We start from the raw sequence: 23,410 nt of genomic DNA on the forward strand, positions 1-23,410 counted from the left end.
CCATCTCAGGAAAGGCGGAACGTCACTCACCCTGGGACACGTGCACAACACACTAAAACTGCATGTAGAGTCCCCGCACTTACCAGTCTCCATGGCACTGGTCTGTCTTAGAAGCAGATTAAAGAGAATGCTTAATGTTGACAAACTTATTTTTCACACTTGATGGCACCAATCAGTGAAGCCAGTCACACTAAACTACTTCTATAGTTGATTGTAAACTTTGGTTTATTTTTATTGAGTTCTCATTGTACAGCATGTCTAGGATGAGAGGGCAGAGTTGAAGAGGAGATGAATGGTCAGTCTGTCTTTAATCGGGCACGATGAGACACCTGTTCGGTCAGGCCTGCTTTGATAGAGTTTGTTACAGACTGCCTCATGTTATCCTCCATCAAATTATCACTCAGGGGCTTCAATACCTGTGGTATGAGAAATGTGCAAAATAAAGAGGAGGTAAATAAATAACCCTTTAAAAATATAAAATACAAGAATTCAAGTAATGAAAAAATTAAGATCTTGGAATCTGAAAAATAAACAAGAACATGATGCACTAAAGGAAATGGTGAAAAGCTGTGCTGCTATAGTAATGAGGTGAATCATGAACAAAACCGATCTCCTCCTACACAGCAGCATTTCACGGAATTCAAACCACTTTACAGTTCCTAGAAGATGGCTGTGCAGTTCCATACCCTATATGCAGCATCAATCTGGTATGTTTACAGCATTTATGCAGACCGGCCCAGACGGTCCTGCTTATTGTCCTATATGTGTAAGTGTGAACACTTCAGATACAGAAAGAAATGTAAAAATACTGTCTAATTTTTCTTCTTGTTATTGTTGGACGAGAGTCGCTGTCGCTGCGCTGATGTAAGAACACGGCGAATCATTCGACGTCTAACAACTTCAAAGAGTTTGGAACACACCTAAAATATGAATTCAGTGGTTAGGAAAAGGACTCGCAGCAAGCAGCAGGAAAATAAAGGCAACTAATTAATAAGACTAATTGCTGCTAATTTCTCACCTTCCTGGGATTCCTCTGAAGCAAAGAGAAAAAAGAAAAGCAGAGAGATTTAGAAGTGGTCAGTAGCAACAACATGCATGAGACATGGGACAAAGGAATCCACCTTCAGTTTCAGAATGATGATGGGCACATCTACACTACAGCTGCTGCAACTGTACCCCTAGAGGGCTATAGTGTGGACGTTTCTTACATTGGGAAGAACCCATCCATCACAGATGTAGCTAATCCATCTCTCAGAGGTAGGAGCTAGGTCAACAGAAGAATTCTTCCATCAGAGGAGCCACGGCTACACTGAGGGCTAGGTTGAACTAACTACAGCTCTGAGCAACACAAATAGGTCAATCTCATTTTTAAGTAAGCCAGGCCTTAGGCTAGCAATCGGAGAGGAACTGGTTCTTATCTCACAGTATAATGCATAGTCCAATGGCAATGACAGGTGTTGTCCATGACGTTGCACTCCGTATGTTTATGGAAATATGCTTACGAGTGTGGATATGATGTAATTGGAATATGCTTCATGCAAAAGATCCCTTGTAAGGTATCATTACAAAGCTTATAATCTACTGAGTGTGTTCATCTGATTTGTATGCATGTATCAGTCTTATACTTTATATTTCTAGCTTCAGATACAACTCTGAGGTCCTATTTCAGAGTAACAGCCGTGTTAGTCTGTATTCGCAAAAAGAAAAGGAGTACTTGTGGCACCTTAGAGACTAACCAATTTATTTGAGCATGAGCTTTCGTGAGCTACAGCTCACTTCATCGGCTACATCCGATGAAGTGAGCTGTAGCTCACGAAAGCTCATGCTCAAATAAATTGGTTAGTCTCTAAGGTGCCACAAGTACTCCTTTTCTTTCTGAGGTCCTATTGTAATTATGCAAAGTGTGGGCCATTGATGATGGCTTACAATCTTGATGGCTCCCATTGACTAGGACAATTGGTTGTAAATGGCTCTGTTTACTTGCAAGCCCTCCTGTGTTCATGTAAGCCAATCCAGAGAGAATGATGGAATCCATCTTAAACCTGGTGCTTTTCCATTTAGGAGGGGTGGGGATCCAGAGACACAAAAGATTCCTGCTTTGTGCAAAGCTATAAGAGGGGGGTGGGAGAGAACAAACAGGTGGTCCCAATCATGAGAAAGCCACTGCTTTTCACTTAAGATGCCTGCTGGAACTAACAAGGAATGTACTGAGGAAAGGATTGGGCCCAGACTAGGAAGGAGTCTAGTCTGTGAAAGAAGCTTATGGGAACATCTCTAAGGGTGAGATTTACCTGTAAAGAGTTTCTTAATGTATTAGGCTTAGACTTGTGTGTTTTGCTTTATTTTGCTTGGTGACTTACTTTGTTCTCTGTGTTATTACTTGAAACCACTGAAATCCTACTTTTTATACTTCATAAACTCACTTTTGTTTATTAATGAACCAGAGTAAGTGATTAATACCTGAGGGAGCAAACAGCTGTGCATCTCTCTGATTTAGTTGGGGATTGGTCCTGCTTTGAGCAGGGGGTTGGACTAGAGGACCTCCTGAGGTCCCTTCCAACCCTGATATTCTATGATTCTATGTTCAGTGTTATAGAGGGTGGACAAGTTATGAGTTTACCCTATGTAAGCTTTATACAGAGTAAAATGGATTTATTTGGGGTTTGGATCCCATTGGGAACTGGGTTTCTGGGTGCTGGAGATAGGTGACCTGCTGAGCAGTATTTGGTTAAAGTCTGCAGCTTTGGGGGTGTGGACCAGACCTGGGTCTGTACTGCAGCAGGCTAGCATGTCTGGCTCAACAAGGCAGGGTTCTGGAGTCCCAAGCTGGCAGGGAAAACGGGCTCAGAGATAATTTCAGCCCATCAGGTGACAGTCCCAAGGGGGTCTCTGTGACGGGTTCGGTCACAGAGTCTACACTAGAAAGGGTTAGTCAGTACAGCTGTACTGGCAAACCCTCGTAGTAGGAATGGAGCTTTCACCAGCAAAAGAGTTCCCAAGCAAAGTAAGTGACACCAGGAAAAGGCTTTCATGCTAGTATAACTGCATCTATACCAGAGTCTTCGTCAGCACAGCTAGGTCAGTTAAGGGTGTGATTTTCCTTCACACACCCTGAACCAACATAGCTCTGCCAGCAAAACTGAAGTGTTGATTTACTATGACCTGGTCTCTTCCTTGGAGTAAGGACCCAACCGCATGCTTAGAAACCCTAGTTTTACATGTGAAGCTGATGAAGTCTAGACTCGAGGAAGCCACTTCAAGCTAGGACAAAACAATTCTGAAGTCGGAATTTATATCAGACTGCAGGAGGGTATGGATTTTTTCAAAGCTTCAGGAATTAGGACATAGAAAGTAAATTATGAGAATTTAACTGATTTCCTCAAGTTACAAACCTATTGTCTAGTTTTGCTTCCTGCAATTTAAGAAAAAAAAATCTGTCAAAGGTAACCTACATAGTTAAGAACAGAGATTGATCATCCTGCACATTGCCCCGTACCATCTCACATACAGTAATCCTGAACTGAGATTCAGTCTTTAAACAACCAGTTTCCATTGTAAGGCCTTAAGTATTTATTTTCTACCTCACACAACTATTTGCTTGTCACTTTTTAGCATCACCTCTCTCATCTGAGATCTCAGCACAAGTCATTGCCTATTTTTACTCAAAGCATCACATCCACTCTACTACAGGTACTAGAACTATAGAATCTCCAGTAACCTTTCCTAAAGGCATTCCCTATTCAGTCTCTGAAAAGCAGTCAAAAATCCTATGTTCTAACCTCAAAGTTGGACCCATATAGTTGGCCAATCAGATAAAGTAGTCACAAGATTGGCTTGAGGCTATAAAGGCAGAATTACATGTTCCCAGATTAAGAGTTGAATGAAAATTCATCTACCACCATTTGCTACCTTAATGTAAGGTCATATCATATGTTAGCTTTAAAAAGAAAGGCAAATTGTTCCAGCCAGTGGTTCTCCAACTATTTACCATTGTGGGCCACATATGCAGCTTTCTGAGTTATATGGACCACATCCACGCAAAATATATATTACTTGTATGGCCCTGAGAATGTCGCATGGGCCACAGCTGTGCACTGATTAGGCCACAGGTTGAGAACCACTGGTTCCGGCAAACGTTTTTACGTGGGCAACTATACTAGCCACTATGCTACTCAAAATAGTAGTAGTAATGTTTAAAACAGTCTGTCTTCCCAATATGAGAAAACACAGCCATCTCTCCTATGGAAGCTGCTGCAAGCTGGACTCCTTGCAGGTATTCATTACCTCTAATTTTCTTCCCTGCAGTCTTTAATTAGCTTTCTCTTCAGTGCCATGCATGCTGTCCAACAGCAAGGGGATGACAAATACAGAGATGATTCTGGGCAGTGTTGTGGCATCACAGTTCTTGCTCCAGTAAATCAATGGAGTCTCACATGCACCATATCAGAAATGAAGACGTTCAACAACTTCAACTTACCTCTCTAAGAATTCTTCACCGGGTTTTCAAACTTACCTTTTAGAGAAAAGTAAACAACAAGGATTTTTTTAAAAAATCCTTCCACTTTTGTGCTACTCTCAGAACTTAGTGTCAGCAAAGACCTCAGGTAATTAGACACTGGATGATATCCTGGGCTGGTTTTATAGTCTAATTTCTCCAAGGTATCCTCCTTGAAAGTTACACAATGTCTATACTTCTGAGTTCATTTTACCTTCCAGAAGAACTTGAATTCTTTAGTCTGCTCTAGAACAATTTTTGATTAACAGCATTAAACAGAAATCGTAATTGGCAAGTTCATCCAAGAAAGGACACTTTCATAGTTCAATAGATACCAACCTGTTCCCATAGTGCTTCAGCGATTTGATCAATGGCTGTTCCAACTTCTCTGAATTCCCCAGAGTACTTAACATATGCCCAAGTACAAAGGGATATCAGTGCTAGCCCCATGACGAGATTGCACAGGCTAGCGATGGAGTTCATACCAAGGAAGCCAGTCAGTCCTGAGATGATGTACATGGCAAACATAACAGCAAACAGAGTGGCAGGGGTACGAGCAGCATAAAAGATGTTTTTGCCATCATTGTGCTTCACAAAGTTTGCATAGATTTCATCCAGCTCCGCCTCAAGCTGGTCCTGGTAGCGACGGCAGAACTCCTCTCCTCCCATTTTTTTCACAGAACAGAACTGTCTGACAGCTGACTCCTTAAAATCCTGGTGCTGTCTCTCCAGGTCTGACGGAGCAATGTAAGGCTTATCTCCTCCACAAACCTGTGAGAAGAATAACCAGACGTGAGGGGTCAGGGTACAGCAGGAAGAGCTTGTGCTGTCCAACGTTGCATTCGAAACAACAAACCATTACCTGCTTGATGTTCGATCCTTAGAGGGCAGTAGCTCGAGCACCACACTTGCCTGCAGCTGACCACGGTCAGAACACTCCAAAGCTCAAGGTAAGCAGTTAAGACACTCCTGCTTCAGACTGAAGCTTAAGAATCAGAAATGGCCTCGACCATCTGGTAATGTTCACTCTAACATGACTTTATATTCTCCAGCGTCTTTTGTTGGGGGTTTTTTGGCAGGGGGCTCAGTGGCAGCAAGGAAACTGTGGACCTGCTGTAACATTCACCTTCACAGAATAAGTACACAGAAGCAAGTCTCTCCTTTTAGGTGAAACAGAATCTCAGAACCTCTTGGCTGTTAAAACAGGTGGAAAAGGGGCAACGAACTCTAGCCTTCGCCTCAGCCTCTGTTTTGGACCTAGCCGGGTTAACCTACCCACGGATGCCATCTCGGCCTCGTCTATCCCCAGTTTTCACTGGGCTGCAGCTGGGCAAAGCTATCAATAGTGGCACAGGCTGTAGCTGTGCCTGCAGACTTGGGAAGACAGCACTGCATCAAGCGACACTGTTCACTTAGGGGTGGAAAGCTAATGGCCCAGAAGGGTTAGAAACATTCCCTCCCCCAGTAAAACCAGAGATTCTGCAAAACGTGATGGCCCCAGCCTAGGAGAGCTTCCCTTTCTCCCTACAGAAGAATGGATTTTTTTAAAACCCTGCTGGCAGCTGTGACTGCATCCTGTAGATTTAAATATTCCATATCAGAAACTTGATTTCACAGGACTCTAATGGCTCAGAGTCTGAAATATCAGTCAGATCTCTGAAGGTGCCGTCTCTTCATTTCTGGACTACAGAAAGTAATCAAGTTGCTTGGGGGAGCAATTTAAAGGGATTCACCAATCTACCTCCAATTAAAGTTATGTGATTTTCTGGTCTGTTAAAAGGACACGTAAGACACCGCTTGCACGACTTCAAACTACTCAATTTCCACGCTCAGCAGCCTGGTTAACAAGAACAAATCCTAAGCTAGGATGCAAAGAGATGCTCTGGTTCTAAATGATCAGATGTGGAAAGGTAGCTAGCTTGATGGATCAGCCACTGTACCACCTCCAGCCAGACTAGGAGGCTACTGGGTTTAGCTAATGTAAGCCACTAGGACTGTACAACCAGTGTCTCATGAGCTTGGTCAAAGCCCTAGCTGTGTCCATCTCTCTGCTTGTGTTGCAGCCCCAGCCCCCTCTTGAAGGGGGCAAGTGTCCATTGCTGCCATGGGTCCTTTCCAAAAGAGCTTTTAAAGGAACAGAGGAAATGCTATAAAATCATTTAAGTGAAACCAGAAAATGGGACCCACAGCATGGAGTGCCTCTCACTAGTCAGTTGAGCAAAAGATGACCGAACCAGTTATGATGCAACAAACAAGAACCAGAGGCTGGGGAAGCGTTCTTAAATCTGCTCAGAACTTCAGCTTTGCAGTATTCTGAAAAGTGTCCAGCCCAGAAACACACATCCATAAGAACAGCTCTTTCAAAGTTGGGATGATTTCAAACACAGCAGATTTAACAGGTCTACCCAGAATCAAACACACTGGGCCATATTCTGAGTTCACAAAAACAAATGCTGTCAATTCCTTGGCTCTTGGTAAATTCAGCAGTGTGTGAAGACAGACCGCAAGGAATACGCCAGCTGCCCATCCCATAACATTACCTTTTCATGAGTGCATCAGAGACTCACTAAGGGCAAGCAGGTGATTTGAATGATAAAGGCCTCCCTCTGCCTGAGGAGGTACTTGGGCATGCTCAGTTTCCTATTCAGTGAGTTTGCTATGAGCAGCTTTACTGAACAGCTGGGCTGCTAATCACAGCACCCTGCCTTTACAATTCTGAATTTGAAGCCATGGTCTTCAGCAAGTCGACATGTCTGGTGCCATATTCTGAAGGACCATGCAGGAAAGATGGGTTTCACTCCTGCTCTCTTGCACCTGGGTAATGGGAACCAGGGATACGGGAGAGAGGACAAGTACCTTGTGCCCCAGGGACCCTTTCTGGCAGATGATGGAGCTAGTCAATGCTGCTCTAAGGAGTCCCATCCAGTTCTCTTGAGGTAAAAAGGTGATCTGGGAGAGACTTAATGCTCTCAAGGGGAGATTAAGGACAAGAGTTTATACCAGCAACATGCACCTGCCCATCCATCCTGCCCCCTTCAAGGGAGGCATAAATCAAACTATCATTCTGGATTGTTTATCCTAGTCTTCTTTCTTTACATGGCTCCTGCTAAAGATCGGTCTGTAGAAGAACTCCTCTAATCTCATCCTGACCCTCTCCAATCCGGCATCTGCCCCTTACACTCCACCGAAACTGCTCTTGCCAAAGAGCAAGATGAACTTTTCCACACCAAAGCTCAGAACCAGTACTCTATCCTCATCCTCCTTGACCCATCAGCTGCCTTCAACACCACCAACCACTCTCTTGAAGTCTTGTCCTCCTTTGGCTTCTGTAACTATCCTCTCCTGGTTCTTCTCCTACCTCTTTAATTGCTCCTTCAGTGTGACCTTCAGAGGATCCTCCTCATCCCCCCACCTGGCTCTCTGTGGTGATTCCAGAGGGCTCCGGCCTTGGTCCCCTTCTCTTCTCCCTCTACACCTTCTCTCTGGGTAATCTCATCCACAAATACAAATTCAAGTCTGCTGTTGACTCTCAGATCTCTCTCTCTATTCCAGAACAGTCGTCTTCTGTCCATACTAAAATTTTGGTCTATTTCTAATATCTTGTGGCTGTCTAGCTGTCAGCACAAGCTAGTCACAGCTAAAACAGAACTCCTTGCCTCCTCCCTCACCTTCTCAAACACTGTGGACAGCACCATCATCCTTTCAGTCACTCAGGCCCATAACCTGGGCATCACCAGACCACTCTAGGTCCTCACATCCAGGCTATGGTTAAGTCATGAAGATTCTTTCTGCATAACATCTCTAAGCTAGGGCCTTTCTTATCCATCCACAGAGCTAGAACTCTTGTCCAGTCTCAAATCATCTCAATTACTACAACATCCTTCTTTCTGGCTTGACAAATGTAACCTAGCTCCATTTACCTCCAGTCAAAATGCTGCTGCAAAGATAGTTTTCTAGCCTGTTGTTTTGACCATCTCTCCCCTCTTTGCATCCTTCACTGACTCACCCTTCTCTATCACCTCAAACATAAAAGTCGCTTGTGTTTACTGTCAAGGCCATTAATGAGCTCTCTCATTCATTATCAATGTACTGACTCCCACCTTTGATTGGCCCGTGATGTCAGCATCCATCAACCACAAGTTACATTCTCAAACAAGTCCCTTCATGCTTCTTCCCATGCTGCCCCTCATGCGCTCGCCAGCAGCCTAACTGTAGTGAGACCATTGCTCATCAAGATGACCAATATGGCCTCATTGTTTCCTTGTGCTTCCTTGTCTGTATCCACCTGTTCTTCCTTGTCATACTTAGATTGTAAACATTTTGGGACAGGGACCGTCTTCAGTATTTATACAGCACCCAGCACAGTGGGGTTCTGGTCCATGACTTGGGCTCGTAGGCACTATGGTAGCACTGATAATAAAGACTTGATTAAAACTAGTGTTAATTAAGATAAAGACCAAAACAATTATTTCTTCTCTGTTCTTAGTGTCAAAAGTTTCAGACCCATCTGTCACACCAAGACTTGGTATAAAAAATGTTCAAAGTTATCCAAAAGATGTTTATAAAGACTTGTTTTGTTTAGCCACACTTATTTTGTACATAAAATATAACACTTGGGAAGTTCCTATGGAAACAGGATCTGTAAGAAAACATCTGTTCCTGTTTATTCCTTACCTGAAGTCTAAATTCTCCAATATTTCAATCATCTCCATGGCCAGTCATGACTTCAGGTGAGAAATAATTCAGCTCTTTTATAACAATTCATCTGAAAACCTCAAAGGTCTTCACAAAATGGGAATACTCCTACTCCGTTTTATTACATAGGTATTGCCTGACTGGATCAGGCCTGGAGTCTGCCTAGTCCAGTATCCTGTCTCTGACAGGCTCCAGCACGAGATACTTCAGAGGAAGGTATAAGAACCCTGCAATGGGTAGATGTGGGGTAATCTGCCCACATTAGGCATCATCCTGATCTCTAATACAGAAAAGACAGGCTTAAACCCTGAAGCATGGGGTTTAGTATCCCTTCCAAAGATTTTATCATCTAGAATTATCATCAGTGATAATCTTGATAACCACACGTACCCAATCTTTTTGAATCACGTTAAGTTCTTCGCCTCTGACTTTCTGTGGCTGTGAGCTCTACAGTCCATTTACAAATTGTGTGAAAAAGGATTTCCTTTCATCAGTTTTGTATTTACCACCTTTTAGTTTGATTCGATGGCATCCCCTTGTTCTGGGGTCGTGAGTCAGGGAGAACAAAAATTCCTGATCTACCTTCTGGGTACCATTCATTATTTTAATAGACTCATTCCCCTTTAGTCTCCTTTCTAAGGCAAATAATTCCAATCTCTTCTCTCATAGGACAGTTTTTCCATGCCCTTCTTGTCAACCATCTCCAAGCTCTCATCATCTGCAATGTTGGGAATCATTAAGAAAGGGATAGATAATAAAGAAATATCATATTGCCTCTATATAAATCCATGGTATGCCCATACCTTGGATACTGTGTGCAGATGTGGTCGACGCAGCTCAAAAAAAGATATATTGGAATTGGAAAAGGTTCAGAAAAGAGCAACAAAAACTATTAGGGGTATGGTACAGCTTCCGTATGAGGAGAGATTAAGTATGGGGCGTTTCATCTTGGAAAAGAGATGATTAGGGGGGGGATATGATAGAGGTCTATAAAATCGTGACTGATGTGAAGTAAATAAGGACGTGTTATTTACTCTCTCATATAACACTAGAACTAGGGGTCAACAAATGAAATTAATAGGCAGCAGATTTAAAGCACACAAAAGGAAGTATTTCTTCACACAACGCACAGTCAACCTGTGGAACTCCTTGCCAGAGGATGTTGTGAAGGCCAAGACTATAACAAACTAGATAAATTCGTGGAGGATAGGTCCATCAATGGCTATTAGCCAACGTGAACAGGGATGGTGTCCCTAGCCTCTGTTTGCCAGAAGCTGGGAATGGGCAATGGGATGGATCATTCCCTCTGGCGCACCTGGTATTGGCCACTCTCAGAAGACAGGATACTGGGCTAGATGGACCACTGGTCTGACCCAGTATGGCCGTTCTTATGTCCTTATGCAATATCCTTTTTGTGGTGTAGTGGCCAGTACTGCACACAGTAATCCAGAGGTGGCCATGGCACTAATTTACAGTAGCTACAGGAGCAGATGAACTCTTAAGTTGATGCTGTTTTCATGGGCACATGCTTCACAGTAAGTGAAAGACCTTCTGATATCTATAACATAGATGTACAATTGTATTTCAGAATTTCCCACATGGTGTCAATGGTTCTGTGATAAGTGGCTTTAAACTGTTGCCCAACTTTGTGGTCTGAAGATTGCAGTGGGCCTTGGTAGTGTGTTCACTATAAAAGAGTACCTTCACAATGGAGCTTGAAGTAGCATATGGTGAATGAAATTGTTAGCTACATGTAGCTATTTGGAAGAAATGTTTTGGATTTTGCAAATACTGAATATTTAAGTACCTTTTAATCTTCACATTTTACGGCACATTTATGTTGCTCTATAGCCTTACAGAAAATCATCAGAAATCAAAGTAGTGTAATATCTCCAAAACCCAAACAATTTTTTTTATATTTTTTAGTATGAACACTGTACGGTGATACTACTACCAGATGTATCTGTTCATTCTACTAGCTGCTTCGTATCTTTTTAATCAGCGGCTGTTAACAGAATTCTCAAGTCATTTAGCATGTAGAGAATACATCTCAATCCCACCCCCCCTACCTCACCATCAATTTCCTTCTCCCTTCTTCACGAGTGATCTTGTAACTTTTGCAGCATGTGTGATCTTCACACATGGGAGTCCTGATGCTCAGCCAATTTGTCCATTAGTATGTTAACCGTGTAACTGTTTAACACCACATTACGCATAACTCTACAACAGAGGCCTTACTACATGTACCACTGCCTTAATTTCGTAATCAACATACCTGCTCCATGCCTTTGTTGTAGGTGTCTTTTGCTCCTGCTACTGCAGCAAGATTGTTGGCTTCAGCTGTTGCCTTCAGAAAATGAAAGCATACAGATATTGATCAAGCACTGCACGTGGTCGTATCTGACTTGCCAGTAACATTAGTTATACATTATGAAGCACCAACACCTTTAACCAGTTTTGTACCATTTAATTTTGAATGTTTACCCATTAACTTCAGACCTGAAGAAAACCTTCCATGTGAACAGATAAAGGATCTGCTGTAAAATAGATTAAAATAGCTCACTAGAAGCAAAGATTTCAGCCCTGGCACTCTAGAAAAGCTACATATGATACATCCATATACCTGTACATGATCTTTCCATCATGAGATAGGTATGGAAGAGACTATTTTGATGGTTACCAAATGGAAAAGGATATCCAAATTAATGTTAGAAAGCGGTCAGGAAAAAATTCCATCGCTATATAAAAGGCAGTTTCCCCCCTCCCCTGAGTGTATTACCTCTGGTCAGGTCACAGGCCTGCAGTTGCAGGCTCAGAATTTATAGTAAGCAGTGTCTTTTGGGGTCATGCATGTGTCCATGTCAGAGCCAACCAGTCTAAATAATGTTACAGGAGAGAATGTGGTCCCATCCTCCCCCTGAAAGTCACAGGAGGAAGGGAAGTGGTGATCCACTGGAGCCTATCCCTTGTCTTCGGATCTGAGGGAGCACTGGAAGTGGCTTTCTGAACCCTTACACAAGTCCAAGGAGGAGATGGTTCCTTGAAGGGGAGGGTACCCAGAACAATTTCAGATTCTAAACCAAATAACTCCTCTGGCTTCTTTCACTAGAGGGGCTTTCAGCCCTCAAGACCCAAGAGGTAAAGCCAGCATAAAGTGAGCACCTCCCTTGTTGCAAGTCCTAAACCCTAAACAACGTAAGCATTGCACACTTGAGCAAGGCATGACTGGACGGCACAAAGCTCAATCTAAATCTGATTTTCCTCTCTGGATCAGCCATGGAGGGGAATATTGGTACAGTTACCTTATCTGACACAGACCCACAGAGTGAAAAGTGGCCTGACACCATGTAATGGTGCAGACATGTAACTAACTAAGTGCACCTATCTATTAGCACTAGATACTAAGCTAATAAAAATAATACCGGAAACTGAGTCAAAATGTAGACAACATGGCAAGGTTTCGAAGGAGTGTATACGCTAATGTACAGCAGAACCCCAGTGGCTACCACTTCAGGTGGTTCTGAGCCCACACAAGTCCCCGAAGTGGGTAACTGCCTTGGCCCTTCTTGAAGAAGCACAGCTCCCTGGGTGCTAACACTTCATTCACAACCTTCAGTCTCTTGAAGAAATACAATCCTTAATGATAGCACAGAATTTAATTTTTATTTCTTCACTTCGCTTATGTTCAAAGGATAAGGAAATACCTGGAGCATTGATTTAGGATGAGGTAGCGCCTCTCCCTGATAGATTTTAATGTAAGCCTGAAAAACAAAACAATTAAATTTTGTTTTATTGATTTTTTTTTACCTGAGCATTTATGATGGGAAGAAAGCCAGGGTCCAAATCAGTCCTGCATGTTAATCCTAAATATTCAATTAAGCAAATCTCTACATGTAAGAGTAAAATAATCTACAACTGACATTTACACGTTTCCCAACACTTTAATCCCTTTACATTCCAAACCCCTTATAATAAATGCTGTCCCTACTAATCTCCATATTGAGTGAATCAAAGCAATACTGTAGTGACACATGGCAATTAATATGTGCTTTTACCAAGATTAGAGCTATATGTCTATCATGGTATTAAAACCACTTTCTACTTCAGTGGTTCTCAAACTTTTGTACTGGTGACCCCTTTCACATAGCAAGCCTCTGTGCACGACCCCCCTTATAAATTTAAAACACTTTTTAACATATTTAACACCATTATAAATGCTGGAGGCAAAGTGGGGTTTGGGGTGGAGGCTGACAGCTCGCGAGCCCCCCCATGTAATAACCTTGTGACCCCTTAAGGGGTCCCAACCCCCAGTTTGAGAACCCCTGTTCTACTTGCTTCATTTGAAGGTTCTTCTCACTGACACGTTTACAATTTACACACACACACACACACACGCACGAAGTGAGTTAGGGATGAATCTTGGAGTTTTATTTTATTAAAAATACATCTCTGTTCAGAGACACCGCACCCCCCTGTTCAGGTGTGTCTGTGCATCACCAGGGCTGAGGCCTGCCGCACAGAAGAGGGTTTTGAAGAGAAAAGAGGCTACTACTGTTTCAAGGAGTGGCAGCCTGGAGCTCATCAGGGAAGAGTGAGCACTTATGCCCCCCACATACACACACCCCCAAATGTATGTGGGGGGAGTCTTTGGAGGGCTGGGAAGAACCCCTCTTCTGAAAGATGGGGGGGAAGACAACCCTCCTCCCCCCCCCCGTGCCCTCCCCAGAATCTGGAGCAGCAGAGAGTTACATCCCATCTCCAGGAGGTGAACAAGTTTGGGGTGGAGGAACACTTATGTCCCCACCCCTGTAGGAATAAGGGATAATCTGGGGGAAGGTGAAGAAACTACCAACTTTGGGACATGGGAGACAACTGTTGGGGTGGCAGGGTGTGCTAGGGAAGCTAAGTGGGCTGATTACAATTGAGCTGGACCTCAGCTCCCCACCCCTAAGAGCTTCAGTTGTCCTTTGTCTGTGCCTAGGAGGAAAGGAAGAGGACAACGCACTGTGTCCAGTCTGCACACTCCTCAGAGGTTGGTGAGGAGCAACGCCCTGTATGCAGTGAGCTGGGGAAGGAACTTAGGCCTTCTGGGTCAGATTAATGGGAAACTGGGACTCTGGTCAGCAACATGGAGTTCACTGCTTTGGGCCAGTGCACTAGCTAGCACACTGAACTCTTTTGTTGTTCCTCCTGTATTCTTCTTCTCCTTCATAGTTATTCATCTCTAGGAGTGGGGGAGGGAGAGAAAGATGGGATTTCTCCTTCCTCTGCCATTAGTCCTGGTCCCTGATGCTGATGTACAGACCTCTATGCTTGGAGTGGGACTTCCACTTTCAGAAAGGAAGTCAAAGAACAGGGCACCTGAGCACCCAGAGTTTTATGTTATGAGACAAGTAAGTGGCCAATCTGCACGGAACTCTTCTGAATAACGTACAACATGAACTAAATCAGAAGAACAGCAAAGTAAAGCTCTCAACTTCACTATTTTCTGACTTAAGGCTGCCCTCCTAATCTTAGTTCTACTCCCTTGTGCCTATATGTTGGGAATCTTTATTTGCATGATCACATATTAGTCTTTTCACAGCACCCCATGTCATTCATTGCATAGGTTGGACAGTGCAACGTGAATCAGGCAGCTGTTCTTAAATATTTATATATTTTATCCTCACTTTTCAGGGTGTGGTCTCTTCCACATTCACTAAACATTCAGTCCCTGAACTAAGTGCGGTACAGGTCCTATGGAGAAAAAAATCTGCATGCAATCATGTAATTAAAGACTGTCCTACTACACTGGCTCACCAGGGCCAGGGTTTTGGTTATCAGTGCTGCCTTAACTTTGGTATTTCCTGACTCAAGTGCTTCACTTTGAAACCGTCACATTCTTTTAATGTAGATTTTGATCTGGAATTTCCAAGGGGATTTTGTTTTAAAGAGAAGTTTGATCATCAAGAACTATTTGCTAGGTAGCAATCAAACATTGCTGGGTGTGCATAGTGTGCAGAACACAAAGGAAGGGTTGCTGCAGGGCCCCTGCCTCATGCCCTACATGCCCTCACAGATCCTACTTCGCACACCCCCTCATATTACAAATTAAGTTCTTCAGAATTTACCCACACATGCACAAGTGGAGCCAACACAACATGTGAGGTTAGGAAAAACAACCCTTTTCTTCTCTGACAACAGCAGTGCGCCTGCATGATACAGACGTGTTTAAACCCTTGCAATTTTCCCCAGGTCACAACAGATTTTTCACCAGACCACCAAAAGGCACACTGGAAACTTAGGAACTACACACGGCTTACTTGCAAGTTCCTGCTGTAACCCCTGAGACACCACAAGCCTTCAAAGGTGGCAGAAGTGTTTTGCTTTGGTTAAACAGCAGCAGCATGTGCTCCCTACACATACCATTAAAAACAGCTATGCCATCTTTATTCTAATGTTTCAAAGAAGAAGAGTTCTCAGGTTGAGAGAGAACATGGACAATTTCAGCCCAAAAATTTGATTAAGTTATGAGCTTGGAAAACAGGCCTTCAAATGGAAGTGCTTAGACAACTTTAATTACAAGTGTAACTACACACAATACCTATATTTAAAGTTATATCAGGACCAAGATTGGCACTTTGCTCTAATTTGTCTCAAACTCAGTTTAAGGACACGAAGTAATAATCTCTATTCAAGAAAAATATGTCAGATTTGCCTTTTGGTCCTACACCTATCTAAAGGCACAGCCAAAACAGCAGCTCACTTAGGGCAGGTCTATACTACGGGGCCCAGTTGAACTAAGTTACGCAACTCCAGCTACGTAAACAACGTAGGTGGAGTCGACGTAGCTTAGGTCAAACTTTTGCGGTGTCTATACCGCGCTGTGTCGACAGGAGAAACTCTCCCATTGACTTACCTTATGCTTCTTGTTCTGGTGGAATACCGGAGTCTATCAGAAAGCAATCAGTGGTCGATTTAGCAGGTCTTCACGAGACTAACTAAATCGACCCCCAGTGGATTGATCACCGCATGCCCTCAAGTAAGTGGAGACAAGCCCTTAGAGCTGTACTGGTGGAAAACCATGCATACCAGTTTCAGCAGACGTGCTGAAATTAAAGTCAAAACTACCTAAAGCTCATCAGTGAGTGGCAACCTAGATACTATCATCTCTTCTTTGGGAACGTATTCTAAAATTAGGATAAATTTGGTAAGGCGTGAAAAAATAATTAGTACAAGAGTTTGCCTACCTTAAAATATTCTACAAGATCTCTACAAGTCACCTTGGATCCACTGATCTCTTTCTCTACCAAGTTTTCAGGAGCAAGTAGTAATGGAACCAGATTCCGCAGCTCTCTCTTGAAATCATCATCAATGTCTGGTGGAAATTGAATCAGCCGGAGAAAAAGGTGGTACGTCTCAATTTCAAGCAATAATGAGTTTCTCCTCTAGAAAAACACACTGACAACAAATCCCTTTAAAAAAACAATGCTTCCTGACTCAGAATAATTTGCTTATCCTGAAGAAATTTTTAGGGCTTAAAGAAACACTTTGACAATTGGAAACTATTGTAAAATTAGAGTAGGGTTTTTTCCCTTCATCTATATAGTACTGGAGTAACTAGAATAAATTCTTTGAAGACCGCTCACAGTATAACCGCTCAGGTCTCTGCTCCCAGCACATAATTGGTGGGAACTCCACAAGATGCAAGAATTTTTTTCTCCTACACCACCCTTTGGCACATTAGCAACTTCTCACCCACCAAAATGTGAGTGGAATTCCTAGGATTCTGCTTGTAAATCCTCTGATTTTAGGCACCGCATAATCCCACAGCTGGCCATCTTGGATAGTGTTAAATCTGCAAGGTTACAGCCAACAGCTACCTGAGAACTTAAAAAGCAACACAGAACCAGGAAAAAAATAATCACTTAATTCCTCCATATGTTTAACAACCCAAAAAGAGAATATGCCAATGCACACTTCTAAGTTTTACCTTTCAACCCCAAACTCTTCAATAAATTTAAGGCAAGATTTAAGGCAAGTTCTATGCTACAGCAAAACAATTCCAGTGATATATATCCAAAGCAAATTAACACAATGGAATGCTTCCTACCATTCAACCTCCCATCAAAATTTGGATTAGTCGCAACTTTAAGACCAGGGTGGGGCAATAGGAAACAGCCAAGGTTGCTGAAACATGAGCGAATATGCTTCCTTACGTTCTGTAGCTCTTCGTGCTGGTTTTGCTTTACCTGAAAAAAGCAAAGTAAGAATTCTAAATGGCTCTGTGGAGCTGACTGCAAGATTTATAATTGAATTTAATGGCGGAAAGTTTATGAATAGATTTAACATAGTCTAGCCTTTTTCTGAACTTCTATAAAAATTTAGATCGTACAAAGGCAATCACTTGATGTCACATATTTAAATATCATTTGTATTGAGAAAATAGCAAGCAGAAAATATTTAGCCAATCGTGTGTAGCTATCTCAAACACAGAACAGCACCTGAACTAAGGAACCAGTGTGGGTTTTGTAAGCTGTAACTTACCTGCAATCGCTTTTCTAGAAATTTTTTTCCTCCTTCCAAGCCATACGAGTGTTCATAAGGATAGCTCCAATCTCTGATTAAGAACATTAGTGTCTACACAGAAGAGTACAATAATAATGAATGGTTAATTTAATATTCCTTATAGCTGCAGAAAATGGCAGAGAATCAAGAATGCTACATCTGCGGCTGGTAATTCAACAAACTATAACCCCAAACCTGATTAAGCTGAATACAAGACGCTTGTTACTCCTCTCTGCTGTGAGAAAGAACAGCTGAAGGAGCACCTTCAAGCTAGCATGTACTTGTGACCTTTGATAGCGAAAAGGACACTCTCACCTGTTACTCTAGTTTTTCTGTCTCTTGCCAGCCCAGATATAGGAGTGTGATCCTCCCTTCCATCAACTGGAGACATGAAACAGATCTTATGACATCACTCCCCTACCAAGAGGGGAGCTAGCTGGATGGCACTAGCTATGTACACTTACAGTATTTTGCATATTTAGTTCCTAAGTAAAAGCTAGGACCTAGTAGAACCACAACACATGGAACAAAAAGAAGGATTTGGGAGACACCAAATTAACAGAGAGAAACTGCAAGGGAACCCTAAGATCAGGATGTTCACAGTCCCTTGGTTTAAGCCTGCCTGGAGCAAGCAGATATGAGCACCAGAGCCAGAACACCCATTCACCCTACAATTTGCTATTAAAAGATCCACTGTGCTGAAACCCTGGCTTTGTCTCTCCTCAAAGATCACTGCTTCAGCATAAGGCACAAAACAGGATTGCCAGACAGTGTAATATTGTTGACAACACAGTCTGTTTAGACTTTTAAAATCTAGCATGAACTATGTAAGGGCACCTACAAAAGAAGAAGGAACTTGAGAGGTTCCAAGTCCTCTCACCTCCACAGCCAAATGGAATGGGGTGAAGCTGGAGCTACAGCTCCTATGTAGTCCCACATTGAACATTTGGTTCTGTACATGAACACGTGAGAGTCCTAAACTGCTTTCCAGAGGACTTCAACATTGGTAACTAGTGCACACTCCCTCAAGAGTGGGGATCTATACTGCCATAACTCCAAGGAGAGTAAGACAATTTGAAGGATTTAGTGCAAGCTGTTTTGGAAATAGAGTTAAACATAAAAACCCATCACTACCTTAGGAGGGCTAAAAAGCAGAAAAAAAATTAAAAACACTTTGTATCTTTAACTCCTTGTCAGATTTCCTTCAGCCTTTTCAGAAAGATTCTATGCTAGCCTAAGTTCACCTACATGAAATTCCATCAGGCAGTTACCATGGTTTGATTTTTCACACACATTTCACCCAGACCTATAAAAAAAGACTACGAGCTTCAGCCCAGCTAATTTCTCTCCATAATGTAAATTAACTGATTTCCTACCCTTATGAACAGGTGTTGAAAAACTAGGTCAGCGGTTCTCAAACTGTGGGTCGAGACCCCAAAGTGGGTTGCAACCCTGTTCTGATGGGGTCGCCAGGGCTGGCTTAGACTTGCTGGGACCTGGGGCCAAAAGTGAAGCCTGAGTTCCACTGCCTGGGGCTGAAGCCCTGAGCACAGGACTCGGGTTACAGGCCCCTTGCCTGGGGCTGATGCCCTTGGACGGTGGGGTTCGGACTTTGGCCTCCACACCCTGGGCAGCAGGGCTCAAGCGGGCTTCGGATTCAGTCTCCTCTCCTGGGGTCGTGTAGTAATTTGTCGTCGTCAGAAGGGGGTTGCAGTGCAATGAAGTTTGAGAAGCCCTGAACTAGGTAATTATGTAAAAAGGTTAGAGTTTAGAGTATATATTACCTGAAATGGCTTTTGGTAAATTTCTTCCATAGCAAGTCTTCCATACTCTGTAAACAACTATTAAATGAAACTGTTAAGAATAATGCCACATACAGATTACAAAAAGAATTTGTGTTGCCATTAAGAATACCATTTTTTATCAATGGTAAAATTAGTGGCTTCCAATTTTTAATTGAATTATCAAGAATAGCCCTGAAGTTAACCCTCGGCACCTGGAGGATGGGAATACCAATGTTCAAGAAATTGCACTGAGGGAGGACTATCCTTTCCCTGGTCTCTCAAGGAAGTCTGCATGTCATTCCAGCAAAATACACTCCTCTTCATGAAGATCTCCCCTCCACCTTCCAATGGTCTCTGAAAAGCCCCCACCCCGCATAGGCTTCCAGCTTCATTATCCAGATCATCTGCTCTCACATAGCTGTTACCTTCCCACCCTGTGGTTTCTTAAGCTAAAGGAGTACCCCTGCCCAACCTCTCCATCCAGGCCTCCCTGGGCAGCCACCATCTGACATAGCACGCACCCAACTCCCCCAAGGAGTGCCCCTCCAAAGTGCTGCACGTTGATTTGGGTTTCTACAAAACATTCCTCATCAGAGGCTCTAGATGCCTGACATCTCTTACAAATAAAAGCCAATTTAGAATTGCAGCAGCTTCACCAAATCAGAAAGGACAGACCAACCCTCACACCAGCCAATGATTCCTACCCACCAGATACCCTTCCCAGCCTGCAACTCCTCCCTCCCTTTTCAAGAGCATAGGAAACAGACACAGCAAGCTCTGGAGATCAGCACATTTCTATTTTAGCCTGGGAAAAGAAGGGGATCCAGTTTGCACTCTTCACCATACAGCTGGACAGAGATATGGTCACTTCGAATCATAGGACTGGAAGGGACCTCGAGAGGTCTTCTAGTCCGGTCCTCTGCACTCAAGGCAGAACTAGGTATTATCTAGACCATCCCTGACAGGTGTTTGTCTAACCTGCTCTTAAAAATCTCCAATGACAGAGACCTCAACCTCCAGAGTCAACATACAGACAACTAAAGCCGATCCTTGAACACGTATTATATCACAGCAAGAAACTCAAACAAGCCACTGCCTTTTGCGCAAGCTTCAGTAACAGAACTGATTAAAGGCGTAGCCCCAGGCAGTGCAGTAGTCTACATGAGACTACAAAGGCTTAGATTGTGGTTGCGAAGTGTGCATTCAAGAAAATGATTGCAGTCTCTTGGCCAGGTGCAGATGGAAGAGAATCATCCTACTCACTGCTGCTATGTGATCTACCAGGAGCAACAAGGTATTAGACTGCAAACTCTAGTAACAAATAGTAGCACACACCCTTAATTTCATCTTCTCTTCTAGCTGCTTCCACCATCTTACCAACATCACTCATCTTGTATAGCTTGAGCTTTCAGCCAGCTTGTTGGTTCAATGCAAGTAAGACAGCTGGATGTCATCAACATAGTGAAGATACACAGTAGCCTTACATCTCCTTACTAGCCCTTCTAGTGGACCCATGTCCATGTGGGACGACTAGGGAAAAGAGATGGAACCCTGTGAAACCCAATTCAAGAGCACCTTTGACAGAGAAGAGCAGTTATACAAAACTAGCCTCTGGAGCCTCTCAAAGACAGGAATGAAACCACATTTGGGAGGCCCCCAGCCTACTTCCATTGATCATAAGGTGGCATTGATTTGGCTGTAAACTCTAGCAGTATCTAATATAAACATGGATTTACCCGGGGCCTATTCCAGCCACCATGTCACTCTGGAAGGGGACAGGGCCCATAAAGTGGACACTAGAGGGACACAGCTGGTGCTGCCAAGTACGCAAACAAGGACCTTCAAGGACAAGCCACAGATTCCATTTCCCTAATACAAGTATCTTCCTGCCCCCACCTCAAGGCCACTGGAGAGAAGAGCTGACACGGCTCATATCCTATCAACCCCAAACTACTTCCTCCAACCTGTGATTGCATGCGTCTCCTATCCCCCTTTCCAACTTCATCCACCAGGCAGTTTCCCCTCCCCAATCATGAATCTCACCCTCAAGGTTGACAACTGGAATCCAATCAAAGTACCAAAGCCACCTGGGAAATCAGTTTCCCTTTAACCTCTAAGAAACTGCTCAGTTCTTTTGCTCAGCTTGTACTCTGAAAGGTCAAACAGTAAGAAGCACTTATGTATTAGTTGTGAAATGCATTTAAAAAATGTTTAATTATAAGTTGGCTCCTACTGTTGGCAGCTGTCACCTTTTGCGAAGCTGAATGTGTCGGGGAGCCTGGTATCAGGTGACGTGTTAACCAGTTTCAAGCTGTGGCAGGGGCCATGGTCTGAGCAGCTGGAGATGGGAGACAGAGGTTTGGCTAACACAAAAGCTAGTCTCTTCGGGACTTCATATTTATTTGAAAGAGACCAGGCTCGTGTTCCATGCACAAAACCAAAACCCAGCAACCTCTGGCCACTCTCTCCTCACGTGACTTAGAAAGAAGAAAACGCAGGTTACAAACAAGACAATTCTTCCATCACTTGGACAGCTTCTTGTCGGTCTACAGTCTTGCCCACACTAAAAAGGTGTGCCACTTTAACTAGATAGGGGTAGTTAAAGCAATACAGCCCCCACAATGTGAATACACTTATCGGTGAAAATGCATCCACACTAGGGCTTGCACTGATAGAACTATTTCAGTAAAACAAAGCAATCACACTATCTAAACACAATTACACTGGTGCAAATATCAAGTGCAGGCTAACCCGAAAGTTCCGAACCTTAATCAGACACAGCTGTGCCTAATAGTATCCCAAACTGGCAGTGCCTCCCTGAGCCAACTGTGACTCCTGCTGGAATTCATCTAAAATAAATCCATCAGTCCCCTCGGTCTGATTTGGCAGACCCTCTGCTTAGCAGCATCGCTGGGTAGATGTGCCTCTTAGCCAGGGAGCCCCCTCCAAGGGAGACAAAAAGACTTTCACACCCCATCACACTAACTGCCTTTGCTTTACCAATACCTTAATTGCTTTTTAAAAGATCGTGCTTACAACCAGTTGAAAAAAAAATACATTTAACCTGATCCAAAAGTTGTTTACAATCCCTTAAACAGGGTTCCAAGAGTTTCAGATTGCCAAATCAAGCAAAATAGGAAACTGAAAAAATTCTATGAGGACAGCACTTCAATAAAAGCCATATTAAGTAAACTCAGTTTATATGTACCTGCAAATGTTGGAGATCATCTTCTTGAATGTTCTGGGACAAGTTGTAAACCTGTAAGAGATATTGCAGTTCCAAGACTTTTAGCAGAAGAAAGGTTTATTCTTTATCTTTCCGTAACACAGATTTAGTCTATAGTGGAGAACTTGAGTATTCACACCACCTCTGCTGAGGTCGAAACAGCCAACGGTCACTCTTTAGTCAAAGTGGTATCACGTACTGCATTTTCAAAAGCGCCACCTGGGCATACCAATGACTTTGGACATAACTGCTGTTAAGGGTGATTAGTTTCCTAATCCTAGCTCGTAAGAGTTCTTCCAAGAGTGAATGAGCTGCAAACTTTTTTTTTATTTTATTTGCTGAACACCCCCCACCCCAGTTGAATAAGAGGGGCACACGTTTAACATTAGCAGCTTGAAACTCAACTCACCTCCCTCTCTATCCCCAACTCAGATTGCTTGGGGCAGGAATAGGAGATGCCCCAGCACATGCTACTGTGGTAATGTTGCATCAGACAGAACCCCACTGGTGTTGGCCCACATAGAGCTGGATAGCTCTTTGCTATATATTGCTTGATTTTGCAAAGTTCTGTTTCCTTTACTTTTAAATATCCCAGCTGACATAGAACTTTGCCAACATGGCAAATAAATCATTACCTCTCCTGAGCCCCCAGGATTGATGAGA

General features: G+C 43.1%; 1 protein-coding gene across 2 annotated transcripts in view; it reads right to left on the bottom strand.

Annotated features, from left to right (window-relative positions):
• Positions 1-207: 207 nt before the first annotated feature.
• Positions 208-23,410, bottom strand: part of ATL2 (atlastin GTPase 2) — a 51,010-nt gene continuing 27,807 nt past the window's right edge. For both annotated transcript variants that reach the window (XM_073339967.1, XM_073339968.1), the window contains exons 5-14: positions 22,730-22,780; positions 19,522-19,578; positions 17,717-17,809; positions 17,283-17,421; positions 16,420-16,547; positions 12,895-12,951; positions 11,466-11,537; positions 4,835-5,266; positions 1,019-1,033; positions 208-416 (exon numbers count right to left, since the gene is read on the bottom strand). In XM_073339967.1, coding sequence (XP_073196068.1) covers positions 297-416; positions 1,019-1,033; positions 4,835-5,266; positions 11,466-11,537; positions 12,895-12,951; positions 16,420-16,547; positions 17,283-17,421; positions 17,717-17,809; positions 19,522-19,578; positions 22,730-22,780 — 1,164 coding nt within the window. In that variant the 3' untranslated portion in view covers positions 208-296. The remainder of the gene's footprint in view (positions 417-1,018; positions 1,034-4,834; positions 5,267-11,465; positions 11,538-12,894; positions 12,952-16,419; positions 16,548-17,282; positions 17,422-17,716; positions 17,810-19,521; positions 19,579-22,729; positions 22,781-23,410) is intronic.

Source organism: Lepidochelys kempii, chromosome 3 (assembly GCF_965140265.1).
Source record: "Lepidochelys kempii isolate rLepKem1 chromosome 3, rLepKem1.hap2, whole genome shotgun sequence".
Taxonomy (NCBI): Eukaryota; Metazoa; Chordata; order Testudines; family Cheloniidae; genus Lepidochelys; species Lepidochelys kempii.